The 14586-nt window shown below is 43.6% G+C and overlaps 1 protein-coding gene across 1 annotated transcript in view; it reads right to left on the minus strand.

Annotated features, from left to right (window-relative positions):
• Positions 1-14586, minus strand: part of LOC126237080 (DNA-directed RNA polymerase I subunit RPA2) — a 213062-nt gene that overhangs the window by 16778 nt on the left and 181698 nt on the right. The window contains exon 18 of the mRNA XM_049946878.1: positions 9603-9728. Within this exon, the coding sequence (XP_049802835.1) occupies positions 9603-9728 (126 nt within the window). The remainder of the gene's footprint in view (positions 1-9602; positions 9729-14586) is intronic.

Genomic DNA, 14586 nt, shown 5'->3' on the forward strand with positions numbered 1-14586 from the left:
GCCACTGACAGATACAGAATAACTTCGGGGGTGTCCCATGGGAGTCATTTGTGTTGTTTATTAATGACCTTACAGACAATATTAATAACAACCTCAGACTTTTTACTGATCAAGCAGTTATATATAATGAAGTACCTACTATTTGAAGAAAGCTGCAGGAATATTCCATCTGATCTTGATAAAATTTAAAAGTGGGGCAAAAATTGGCACCTTGCTTTAAATAGTTATGAATGTAAAATTTTGCACTTCAAAGAACACAGGAGCATAGTATCCTATGAGCAGAGGGTAATGATTCACAACTAGCAATAGTAAACTCAAACAAATATCTGTTTGTTTGTTTGTTTTGTTTTGGGGCGCAAAAAATAACTGAAATCATACACGCCCGAGTCAAAACTATAGAATGCAAACACAGAGACAAGGGAAACGACAATATGTCAGTCCCAATGGAAAGAATAGGAGACATCTAAACAAGGCACGTGGAAAAGACTAAAAAAACACCATACAAAAATGGAGATCCAAAACTAAAAATTAAATGGCCTTCATCATATTGCTTCAGCGGATAAAAAGTACAACACTGGTGACAGCCCGCGCATCAGCTGCTAAAACATCTGATAAATCAGATGGCAAACCCAAGATGGAACATAAATTAGTAAAACAAAAAGGACATTCCAGCAGGTAGTGGCAGACAGTTAAAATTTGGGCACAATGTGTACAAAGTGGTGGGACAGCGCCACTGAGCAAATGACGATGGCTAAAAAGGCAGTGCCCAATATGCAGCCGAGTTAAAATAATCTCCTCTCGGCAGGAGGGCCGAGAGGAGGTCGTCCAAGGTGCCGTGAGAGGCTTAATATGCCAAAGCTTATTCTCATGAAGGGAGGACCATTGGCGATGCTAAAGGGACACCACTTCCTGACAGACGGCAACACAGAGATCAGCGGAGGGAACAGAGGTACTCGCAGGCTGAGGTAAGAGGACTGCAGCCTTGGCAGCAGCGTCAGCAGCCTCATTTCCTGGCAGACCGACATGACCAGGGACTCACAAAAACATGACATTGGCTCCATCAAGAGTGAGCAAGTGACAGTTTTCCTGTACCTGCTGCACTAAGGGATGAGCAGTGTACAGTGCACAGAGACTTTAGAGGGCGCTGAGTGAGTCTGAGCAGAGGACACAATAGGGAAGGCTGTGTTGCTGGATGTACTCTGTGGCCTGATACAAGACGAAAACTTGGCTGTAAATACTGAGATGTGGGCTGGAAACTGATATCGAAAGACACGGGTCCCAATGATGAATGCACGCCCAACCCCCTGGTCAGTCCAAGAGCCATCAGTGTATACAAAGGTACTATTGCTAAATTCCATGCGAAGGTCGAAACTGAAAGCGATAGACAGACTGGAGTAGTGTCCTTAGGAAGCGAATGAAGGCCAAGGTTAACATGGGCCACTTCACAAAGCCAAGGTGGTGAAGGGTTCACCCCCACGGGGAAAGTTGCAGGCAGCGTGAAGTTAAGCCGCCATAGCAAGTGGCGAAAGTGGACTCCAGGAGCTAACAGAGAAGAGGGACGAGTCCCATACTGACGTTCGAAGGAATCATCAGAGAAGGAAGCATAGGAAGGGTGACCTCGCATGCCAGACAAACAGCATGCATACCTGCTGAGGAAAAAGTCACTGCGGTAGGACAGGGGTAGTTCAGCAGCTTCAGCATACAGACTCTCAACCGGGCTGGTGTAAAAGGCACCCATCACCAAACGGATGCCACGATGATGGATAGAGCTGAGATGACGTAAAAGGGATGGGTGTGCAGGTGCATAAACAAAGCACCCACAGTCGCGTTTTGAACGGTCAAGGAGCGGTACAAATGGAGGAGGGTGGTTCGATCGTCACCCCAAGAAGTGCCATTGAGGACACGTAGGACATTGAGGGACTGTGTACAGCGGGCTGCCAGGTAAGAGACCATGAGCCCCAGGAATTTCATACTGTTAATTAATGGAAAGGCAACAGGCCCAAGATGTAGAGATAGCGGGAGAAACCATTTGCGGCACCAGAAATTCGTATACGGTTTTGTCAGTGAAAAAGCGAAAGCCATTAGCGATACTCCAGGAGTAAAGACGATCAAGACAGCGCTGAAGACGCCGCTCAGTGAGACAGGTCCATGGAGAACTGCAACAGATAGAAAAATCATAGACAAAATGGGAGTCGGAGATGCCTGGGGGGGGGGGGGGGGAGACAGGCCATGATAGTGTTAATGGTGATAGCGAAGAGGATGACGCTCAAGACGGAACCATGACGCACGCCATTTTCCTGAATAAAGGTGTCCGACAAAGCAGAACCTACACGCACCTTGAAAACTCAGTCTTGTAAAAATGCCCGAAGAAAACAGGGCAGGTGCCCACAGAAGCCCCATGTGTAAAGAGTGCGGAGGATACCAGTTCTCCAGCAGGTGTCATAGGCCTTCTCCAAATCAAAAAACACGGCTACAGTCTGGGATTGCCTCAGAAAACAAAACCATTCACGACATGGGTGGACAAAGCAACGAGATGGTCAACTGCAGATCACCGTGCTCGAAATTCACACTGTGCATTAGTGAGTAAATGGCAAGATTCGAGCCACCAAACCAGCCAGGCATGAATCATATGTTCCATCACTTGGCAAATGCAGCTAGTAAGAGAGATGGGACGGTAGCTAGAAGGAAGGTTTTAGTCCTTACTGGGCTTAGGTATGGGTATGACTGTGGCTTCATGCCAGCATCCAGGAAATGTGCCCTCAGCCCAAATGCGGTTGTATGTGTTGAGCAGAAAATGCTTGCCCACAAGAGAGAGGTGCTGCAACATCTGAATGTGGATAGCATCTGTCCCTGAGGCAGAGGACCGCGATGAACTGAACTAGCTCCTTCATAGTGAAGGCGGCATTGTGGCACTCAATTCGGAGAAGAGAAGGGTATTGCCCGAGCCTCCTCCACTTGTTTCATATGAATAAAGGCAGGGTGATAGTGAGAAGAGCTCGAAACTTCCGCAAAATGGTGGCCCAAGGTGTTGCCGATACAGGATCCATGAGGACAGCGGCACCTACTGTCAGGCCAGAAATGGGGGAATGGATCTTGGTTCCAGAGAGCCGTCTGAGGTTGGCCCACACAACAGAGGAAGGTGTGGAACTGTTAAAAGAACTAGTGAACGAAATCCAACTAACTCTTTTGCTATCCCGAAGAACTCGACGACACTTTGCACAGATCTGTTTATAATGAATGCAGTTTTCCAGTGTAGGGAGCGTTTAAAAATGCGGAGAGCACGTCTCTGTGCACGAAATGCTTCGTGGCAAGCCTCAGTCCACCACGGGACTGGGACACGACATGGTAAAGAGGGAGTGCAAGGAATGGAACGTTCTGCAGCAGTAAGGATAACGTTTGTGAGATAGTCCACCTGGTCATCACAATTGAGGAAATCTTGTTCTGCAAAGGTCGCCAGTGAGGAGTAAAGCTAACAGTCAGCCCGAGTGAGCTGCCATTTGGGCATGCATGTGGATGTTTAGGAGTCAGCAGACGGAGAGCACACGGGAAATGGTCACTCAAGTAGGTGTCTGAAAGAACGGACCACTCAAGACGATGGGCAAGCTGGGCAGTACAAAAGGATACGTCCAAATGGGAATAGGTGTGCGAGGAGTCAGAAAGGAAAGTGGGTGCACCAGTGTTAAGGCAGAAGAGGTTGAGTTGGTTAAGAATGTCAGCCCAGAGGGCACCTCTCTGGCAGGTCCTGGGAGAACCCCAAAGGGGATGATGTGCATTGAAGTCACCGAGTAGCAAAAACAGTGGAGGTAGCTGCCCAATAAGCTGAAGGAAGCTGGCCCTGGTGACATCGAAGGACGAAGGTACATAAATGGTACAGAGGGAGAAAGTCAGGTGGGGAAGGAAGAGGCAAATGGCAACAGCTTGAAGACGGGTAGTCAGGGAGATGGGCTGACTATGAAGGTCATTCCGTATAAGCGGCATGATGCCCCCATGAGATGGGATGTCGACCTCAGGTGGAAGGTCAAAACGAATCGGTAAGTAATGTGGAAGCTCAAAGCAGTCTTGAGGGTGCAATTTCATTTCCTGAAGGCAAAGTACAAGGGCATGCTGCAGTGCGAGAAGCAACCGCAAATCCTCTTTGTGGGACTGAAGACCGCAAACGTTCCATTGGAGGACAGCCATGAGGAGGAAGAGATGTAGGGTTGTCAACTCAGTGTCCGCCGAGGGACAGCCAGTGGGGAGTCACTACTACATGGCACGGAAGCAGTAGGATCCTGCTCCATGGCGTCCACACAAGCATCGGTGTGCTTGTGCAGGTGGTCAGTGGGGTCCAACGCTGAAAAACGGTTGGTGATGCGCACCAGCGAGACAGAGGCTGGCCAGGCTAACCGACCACGTGGCGATACCGTCGAGCAGGATCTTCGAGTTGGTGAAGGGGAAGACCATTTGTCTTTAGCGGACTTTTTCGAGCCCTTCTGAACAGAAGACGACTTGGGTGGTGTTTGGCTTGACGGACGGAGGAAGTCTTCTCTGGAGTACTCCTTCTGGCCTTTCCTGCCTGCCGGTTGTGTAGTGGGTAGCTCCACCCCTTTAGGTGAGAGTTTGACAGTTTGTTGCACAGAAGGATGGGGGGGTTGCACAGAAGGACGGGGTGATGGTGATGCTACCTTGATAATGGGTGACTTCACAACCTCAGAGCCAAATTTGAGGTCGCATGTCTATGTAGCCATGTCCTTCATGGAGCGAGGGGAAACAAGAACTGAACTATAAGTGCCAGATGGGAGAACACACAGTTTGTGACTAGCCAGTAACTTGCGAGCTACTGGGTAAGGAATTTTTTTCCTTTACCTAAATCTCTTCAACAGCCTGCTCATCTAGATAGATGGTGCAACTCTGGGAGGAAGCGGCGTGGCCCCCATTGCAGTTAATACAACGGGGAGAAGGAGTTGGACATTCGCCCCTGCCACAGGTTACGCATTTGGCTTGATGTTGACAAGACGTTCTTGTGTGATTGAACTGATGACACTGGTAACAGCACATCGGATTCAGAATGTACAGCCGGACTGTTATGATTTCGTAGCCTGCTTTAATCTTGGACAGCAGCACCACCCTATCAAAGTGAGGAAAATAGTGCAGGTGGGCACCAAGGAGGAATTGACCTTTTGCATTACACAATGAATGGAAATGACACCCTGATCAGAGAGGTAAGATTGTATTTCTGCCTCAGTTAGACCGTCAAGCAGCCTGGTGTAAATTACACCACGGGAAGAATTTAAAGTTCTATGTGTCTCGACACGAATAGGGTAGCAATGGAGAAGCGAGGCAGCAAGTAGTTGTTGTGCTTGAGCATCAGAAGCCATGTCCAAAAGCAAGGTGCCATTCCGTAAACAAGAGCAGGAGTTCACAGGGCCAACACAATTGCATCAACACCGTTCTGAATAATAAACGGATTGACCATGGCGAAGGACTGACCGTCCTTACTATGTGATACCACAAGGAACAACCGCGGTGCAGCGGAAAGAATCTTCAAATCAGTAGCCTCATTACATTTACATTTCGTCGACATCGATGATGGAGAGGATGAGTGACTCATCACAAGGAAATCCCCCATGATTTCCAGTGTCTCTGATGGCACGCTCCTGCCTTAGGTGATTGTTCAGAATGCAGGTAACACCTCCCAAACATCTGACAGAGGGACCAATGGGAAATCTGGGAAGATTACAGTTCAGGCAATCACCCCTCCCTGGGCCTGGCCTGTACCAGGGGTATGTGCGAGCCCTACCTGTCGAGCCGGGGCTGGGAATTACTCGTTACCCAGTCACCTTTTACGCGTCAGACGTGTGGGCCGGCCTTCAGGAGCACACAGGGAGGAGGAGGAAGAAAAAAGAGGATCCTCAAACGCCAAAGCAGAGGAACGAGAGGAGGAGGGAAACAAAGAACGGAAAAAGGGGCCAAAAAGAAAGTTGAGACTGTTCGCAGGTCAGCAACAGAATGCAAAACATTCTCAATAATACCCCAGACATGTTCCCCAAGGCAGGGGAAAAGGAGTAGCAAGAGGATAGACATGCAGCACGGAAGGGAAAAAGTTCTGCAAAGGCTGGGGCCCCTTGGTAGCCAAGCACAAACCAGCCAGAGTTACAAGCCCCCTGGGGGGAAACAATGTCTGTGTGTAGTGATTTGTGGGGATAAGAAATGGAATGACCATGAAGGCTCAGTCGAAGGTTAGGTACAGCATATGACAGACTTCAGTTCCCTAGTAGGATACTTGGAAAATGGAGCTAGTCTACAAAGAGATTGCTTATGAAATTGTCATGTTGTCCATCCTAGAATCTTGCTTAATATATGCGAGCCATACCAAATAGGACTCAAACAAAATAATGCAGGTTTGTTTGGTCCAAGGAAGAGCATCTGAACTTACACACACTCCAGTTATCCTATAATCCCTCCATAGAAAGTTGCAAGAGCCACAATAAAGTGAGGAAACTAGACATATACTACAGACCTCTACATATTGTTCCCACAGGGACCACGAATACTTGGTTACAATAATTGCAGCGTGAACAGAGGTATTTAAGCTATCATTCTTGCCAGCGTATGTGAATCTAATGGGAAGAAACCCTAACATGTGATACAATTGGTAGTTCTCTATGGCATGCATTTCATTATGGTTGCAGAATATTAATGTAGTTAAAGACTGTTTTACTAAGTGATTTCTCATTTGCTTTCACAAGGCTGAGTGGCCTGGTTGAGATCTCCCCAGCACAGGAAGTCAGAGACGATCACTGAAACTCACACCTCTGTACCTGTAGTCAACAATATTAGCTGCTAGATGACACATGTGGCACTTTCACTTTTGAAAGCCCACAATTTTTATACCATTTTTATCCTTCTGACAGAACATGAGATTCACATATTGCCTACAGACACACAAACATGCGAGATATCTTTGGGATTATAATTCAATTTTTCTGATGTGATTCTGAAAACTCTCCCTTGAGTATTTTTGGTCTGGAGGTAACAAACGAGGTATCTGTTACATGTTCAGCTTTCTCTTATCCTGATCTTCATTCAGTGTATTACAAACCAATTGCTACGAGGTGAATACTGCCTCAGCAATTTCATAAATCTTAATCTGACTGCTTTGTACCACACTAGCCCAATTAGATGAAGCTAGATATGAACTGGATAGGTTGCAGTTGAGAAGTGGGAACTGGGTGTCAACAGGAAGGCTCTTAAAAAGGGAATGCCCTTACATAATTTGAATTTAAAAGTTAACTATGTTTAGCCATTTGTTGTATCATAGGAGAGGAATCTCCAGCCACTGTAGGAGGAAGGAAAATTTGGGTCTGACATCTGATCAACATCGTCATTAGAGGTGGAACAGAAGCTCTGATGTTAAGGATGATGCAGAAATTCCTTTTAAAAAAGGAAAAATTGTAACCATCACATTAAACAATTTTGGAAAATCACAGGAAACCTATAATGCAATGGATGGGGATTTCAGACTTGTTCTTCACAAATGTGAGTCTAATGCCTTTATAATTGGCAACTACATCTACTTTTATACTGCACAAGCCATTTTACTGTGTGTGGTGGAGGTACTTTGTGTACCTTTGTCACTTGCCCCACATTACTGTTCCTGTCGTGAATGGTCTGAAAGAAGAATTGTTGGTAAGCCTTTGTGTCAGACTGACACACTCCCATTTTACCTTCATTGGCTTTTTGTGAAATGTACGTACGAGACAGCAATATATTGTTTGAGTCTTCTAGAATATCATGCCAAAATGCGCACAGGGCAGATTTGACAACATTTTTCCAAACAAGCAACTTATCATTTGGCACCCCCCTATTCCCTCATACACTTTCACCTGTTTCAGTTTTCATCGCTACATGTGAACAAACTGTATACAAATTTTGCACTTGGGTAGCCCTAGCGACCCTCTCAGCTTGGCTGCTACTAATTGTGATAAACCTTTTAGAAACCTTACAGCTGTGGTACCTCCAGTGCCCCTCTCAGCTTGGCAACCCAAGCAGTGGCTTGTGTCCTTTAGGTCTTAAAGTGACCCTGGATGCACAATGCCTCTCTGCCTCTCTCGTCACTGAACCTTCTGCCAGGCACTTTATTGTGAATAGCAGAGTAATCATGTAGATATAGATGCATCTGCCACTGGAGTTGGATGAATATCTCCATTGATGCTTCCACGTTTACTAAATGAATCACTAATGAAATGCGGTGTTCCTCCTCGGATCTTCCGTAACAACCCTATCTGGTACAGGGCCTTACCTGCCTTAAATCTCTCTGTATGCGAATTCCTACATTTTTATGCATGTGATTCCTTCCTGAGATTGTTCTGTAAATGCATAGCTGTACAACAATGGGTTTTCAAGCCTTGTGCACAACACATTACATTTGTTTAAGTTAAGAGTCAACTGCCAATTTATGCAGCAAGTACAGATTCTCTGTAGGTCTTCCTGCACTTAGTCACAGTTTACTAGTGTTGCTACTTCTCTGTATACATCAGCATCATCTGCAAAAAGCCTCACAGAATTTCTAATGTGTCCACTTTGCTCTGTTTGACATGTGTAGAAACAGGAGCAATGCTGCAGACTTCCAACATCATTAGAAAGCCTAAGTTATGCAGGAATGTTAAGAAGAGGAAGTTTTGCAGTTAGGTAGCAGCCACGGATGAAGTGTAAGATCATAACAAAGAGAGACAATAACTTGAAACATGTCAAGTAGCAGCTATCACAGTCTAAATGATTACAATTTTCATAAGAGTTAGGATTTTTCATGTCAAGTAGCAGCTATCACAGTCTAAATGATTACAATTTTCAGAAGAGTTAAGATTTTATATGATTAAGTCAGTTAAGAGTTGTCCCTGTTTGAGAAAAGTTCTCTTAATGGTTGGTTTGGTTCGTTGGATGGAAAATGCAGTCAGAAGACTCCTGTTTCATGAAAATACGAAGGAAACTGAAGGTAACACGGAAGAAACTTCAGGCAGATCTTGATTATGACTTAAGTTGTGTCTCAGAGCATCATTTACCTAGAAGCCTCACTCATATCACACATCAGTCTGACATACAGTCTTTACACAAAAAAGTGCTGGCATGTGAACAAGACATACAATGAATTATGTAATAATGCTACTTTTACTGGCTGCGGACCACAACACTATTTTATTGACACAGAAAAAAGTAAAACATACTCATATTGTTTTTAATTGTGATTGTTTCACTTATTTACTCACACAAAAAACTCTTGCATTTTTGGGGAGCCATCATCCCTCCCCCCTCACCCTATCCAGGATCCCCTCTCCTCCTTCAATTTACTGTTTCCTCTAAGCTGATGTTCAAACTTTACGTGCCTTTTATTTCTCCATTCTGAAAGTTGTCTACTTAGTCCACACATAATCATTAGCAAACTTCAGCAACATAATTTTATATGCCTGTGTGTAATAGTAGTGTAAGAACAGATCTAAAGTCTCAACTGTTTCTGTTCAGCTTCTTTGGAGGTTATCATTACTCATTATTTTGGGTAATTAGCAGTCTATGGTTATTTTATTTGTCTGTTCAATCTGCTCCACAAATGATTAAAAATAACTTACCTGCTTCAAGCATACTGCCAAAATACTCTATTGCCGTTTGTTTTTCAGAAAATTTGAAAGGTGTGGCATCATGAACCAATCCATGTATTGCTGCAGATTTCCCTGCCATTACTTCAATCATCATTGCTGAAAGAGAGTATAATAAAATAAATATGTTAACAGAGGCATTATTTAAATAGAAAATAATTTGCCAACTAGGATAACACATTATACTGCTATCTCTGTATGATATTTTTGTTTGTCTTTATTTTTGTGAATGTTGTTATCTCTTATATAAATAAGAGCACAAACAATTTCTTAACAAAAGAACTGTAATTATTTTCGCACAAATAATGTTAGGCATAAAGAAGGAGTGAAAAGAGGTAAGTGTTTCTCTTTTTCTTTTGATTGAGAATTAGACACAATCCCAAGTGAAAAATTGGTACAATATCCAAATAGGAAGCAGAAAATTAGAAACTAGATAGGATTGTATACTGTGGAGGATGGCCTGATACAAAATCTATGGTGAGCCAGGAACAGACATAATGACACAAACCGAGGATGGCCTGATACAAAATATATGGTGGGTCTGAATGGTACACCAGGAACAGACGTAAGGACTCAAACCCAAAGACGACTACCAAAAATTTTGGAAAAATGATGATTCTGACGTACATTAAGGTGCCTGATAAAATCATTTAAAGCAGGGCCTTACCTCTGTCGTGCAAACTAACCTCTTGTCAGAAAATAAAATGCACTACTGAACCCTTTATTTGAATGTTTTAAAATTGTGACAAAAATAATTTAGTGGTTTCTTCAGAGAAAATTGGGATTCCTGAATGTAATGCAATATTTATACTAATTTATTGTAAGAAATGAAGGACATTTCTCGAGATCAGTTATATTCTTTCACTGCCTAAAACATTACATAATTTTTATGTAAATAAAGGTAAACCTATCTGTATATATAAAGAAAAATCAGTTGCTGTATGTGTGGAAGATCATCACTTGAGAATGGCTTGACTAATTTGGCAGATTTTTTCATCCTCCTTTTTTCATTGTGAGGACAAGGTTTGTATGAAAGAAAATTTTTGGAAAAATCACAGGAAAAGTCAGAAATTTTAATCATATTTTTGTATGAAAATCCAATGAAAGAAATGTGACAATCGGTTTAACAGTTTTGCTGTCAGGAGTTTTCATAACGCATGCGCGCACACACACACACACACACACACACACACACAAAATGAGGCAATGTTCAGTCAGATAGACAAATTCTGCATACTTTGCGAAAAAGCATACAATTGAAAGCAATATTTCAGTATGTTATCAGTGCCGATCATATCTTTGTGATGTATTGCAAATATTGAATTGATGTTTGTTCATGGTAATTTGGTATATTGCAAACATTCAATTGATTGCACTATGTGGTTTATTTCTTTGGAAGAAATGTGACCAGTGACGTGTCAAAATATCAGTCGATGTACGTGCTATGCAGGCCAATCGTTGAGTCAATGAGACCTGATGAAGAGCACAGACAGCGCTTGGATGCACATCAATTAAGAATTTCTCAAGTGTGATCCATTACGACCAGAACAACGGACACAGTTGAGACCAACTTGCTCAGTTGGAGCTTGGGCATAAAATAATTTGGAACGTCGACAAAACAGATGGTCAAAGGTGATAATTTAAACTGAATGTTTGGTATTCAGATACATCCAACAGTTGATTACAGGAAAGTTGTGTTTATGGCTAAACTGCTAATCCTACCTGCTCACAGATTAAAACTACGCCAAAGACTGTTATCAAAGCTACACAGATAGTGCAGCTGGAAAGGTCTTTCTCATACCCTGTGTACTAATGATTCCATCCAATTCACCCATTCAAATTGATTTCTATTCCTAATCAGGGTTACGTTCGCAATAACAATAAATCAGGTCAGAGAGAGGAGAGGAGGAGGAGGAGGAGGAGGACAGAGACGAGGGGAAGAGATGGACAGAGACGTGATATGGGAGAAGATCGTTAGAGGGCGGGAAGGAGGGGGGGGGGGAGGGGGGAGGGGGGGATAAAGAGTTTAAGACATGTATCCAGTTCCCATACACATATAGAAATTACTGCTGGATTCACTAGTGTTCTAAAAAGATGAATGGAAAAAGCACTCCCAATTTCACTAGGAACAGAAGCATGTGCCATCTAGCAGCTTACACTTCTCATACAACCCACCATGTACCTGCCATCCGGTGTCAAAATACTGTGGATGATAAAGCAACACCACCATTTAAAAAGGATTGTAAGCCTTAGTGCTCGTGCAACAGGTATTGGAAATCAATGTTCCTCGAGGTCAACCTAGTCAATTAAAAGTTAAACTGTTAACTGTTTCCACTGAATTTAATCATGTGGAAACAGGTGACATCACTGCAAAGGCAGCATAATTATATTACATTAAAGGGGCAGGATGCAATTTGACAATGCAAGAATGCTTTTCTGGCTACAAACCTAGTGTAAAAGAATGCTCTAAAGTTCTGAAACTAAATATTAGTCCAGCAAAAAACATTACGCACTTGAAGAAATGGAGCACAATTGGTATAGGGCAATTGCATTGTCCACTACTATATAATCCTCCCCTTCCTTCCACTCATGGCTCACAGTCTGATCATTCCATCTGCATCACTGATACCAATGGAAATCCAGCTCCGTTAGTTGCAGGATGACCTCTTAATGTTGCCGACCTGACCGCAGGCAACACCAATGGCTATGACCACAGTTTTCACAGAAGGCACTGACATGTCAATCAGCACATTCCTGCAATGCAGACACAGCATGGCTGCTACCAGGCCATGCCACGCGAGAGACTGAATCACTGTAAAATCTCAGCAATAAATGGAGTCAATTTAATGCTATCTCATTGACAGTTTTAGCATGACACAGGTCCTCACCACTACCTCTCCACTCAACCATCCTGAACCCTTGTAGGAGGCCACATCCAGTGAATCCCTACAATTTGCAGCCAGAAGTGTTTGTCAGCTTCAGGCAGTACAGATGAATCACTGCTGCACATCAGAAATCATCATTAGCATCTATCACTATGTGGTGCAGTGACTGACCAATTTTTGTTGGCCTGTTTCTTTTTTCTTTTATTTTGAGGCAATGTTAAGTTGACAAGATAAGCATATGAACCTCAGGGTGGCACTGTTTGGACAACAGGAACCTGCAGATCTGTCACACTTCCAGGGCGACAGCAGAGAGGAATATTTAAGGCCAACTAAGTACCAGTACTGTAATTTGTAGGGGCTTGAATTCATTGTACTAGAGCCAGTAACTTGATATATTTGCAGAAGGTTTGGCCACAAACAACAGCAGTGCAGTGTAGTGAGTCCCACTGGGCCATGATAAGTCCCACTGGGCCATGATACATCAGAAATATTAGTGTAATTGTTTTGCTTATTGATATAGCATTGGTGCAATGCATTCTCATTTGTTCTATTGCATAATTAATAACAGATGTTATGCTGTAACCAGAAATGTAATGCAATGACTTTAAGCGACACCACCGAAGTTCTGAAGAGTTTCACAAGAGTCATGCCCTAGTAACTTCATTACTTTATCCAGGATGAAGTAAAGCAAAACTGTGTTAATGAGGAGTTGCAGAAGGTACAGGAAGTGTTACAAATCATGAGTGGGGAGAGAGAATCCCGGGGAGGGGACACCAAGGCCTTAGTGAACATAATGGAAAAACTTAGTGATTTGTCCTTGGCTATCAAGATTTCCACACAGCCGGAAGAGATCGATATTGTGACTTAGAAACAAAGTGACCATGGTGTCTTCTCACCTCATGTTAGTTGTTACAGATGCGGACAGATGGGCCGTGTAATGAAGCAATGCCACTAGCTGCAGTGTTTCAGGCATGGCGAGGTTGACCATAGGGCATGTGACACAGGAATAGGAAGCAAGATAAACAGGATCAAAGGAAGCGTTTGTTGGTAGTGCCGTAACTGTTGAATGTCATTCCCAATAAAACGGTACACTGCAAGTATGTGTGCAGAGAGAGATTGTTGCTTGCTTGGCAAAGTAAATAATGAGGAACATGAAGTCTTGGTGGATACAGGTGTATATGTATTTTTAGTTTGACCCTCTTGGATAGGGAGAGGCTTCAGTCTCCACAGTACATAGTAAGGTGACAAAAATCGTGGGATACCTCATAATATTGCGTTGACCTCCTTTTGCCCAGCGTAGTGCAGCAACTCGATGTGGCATGGATTTAACAAGTCGTTGGAAGTGCCCTGCACAAACACTGAGCCCTGCTGCCTCTGCTGCTGTCCATAATTGGGAAAGTGTTGCCGGTGCAGGATTTTGTGCACAAACTGACCTCTCGATTATGTCCCGTAAGTGTTCTACAGAATTCATGCTGGGCAATCTCGGTGGCCAGATCATTTGCTTGAATCGTCCAGAATATTTTTCAAACCAATCATGAATAGCTGTAGCCCTGTGACAGGGCACTTTGTTATCCATAAAAATTCCATTGTTGTTTGGAAACACAGATGTCCACAAATGGCTGCAAATGGTCTCCAAGAAGCTGAACATAACAATTTCTAGCCAATAAACCAGCCTATTCCACATAAACACAGCCCAAACCATTATGTAGCCACCACCAGCTTACATACTGCCTTGTTGACAATCTGGGTACGTGGCTTTGTAGGGTCTGCACCACATTTGAACCCTATCATTAGCTCTTACTAACTGAAATCAGGACTCATCTTACAAGGACACAGTTTTCTAGTCATCTAGGGTCCAATCAATATTATCATGAGCCCAGGAGAGGCACTGCAGGTGATATTGTGCTGTTAGCAAAGGCACTCGTGCTGTTCATCTGCTGCCACTGCCTGTTAATGACAAATTTCACCACACTGTCCTAACATATATGTTTATCATACATCCCAATTGATGTCTGCAATTGTTTCACGCAGAACTGCTTGTCTGTTAGCACTCTAAGCAAACGCTGCTGCCC

The sequence above is a fragment of the Schistocerca nitens genome, chromosome 2 (assembly GCF_023898315.1).
Source record: "Schistocerca nitens isolate TAMUIC-IGC-003100 chromosome 2, iqSchNite1.1, whole genome shotgun sequence".
Classification (NCBI taxonomy): Eukaryota; Metazoa; Arthropoda; class Insecta; order Orthoptera; family Acrididae; genus Schistocerca; species Schistocerca nitens.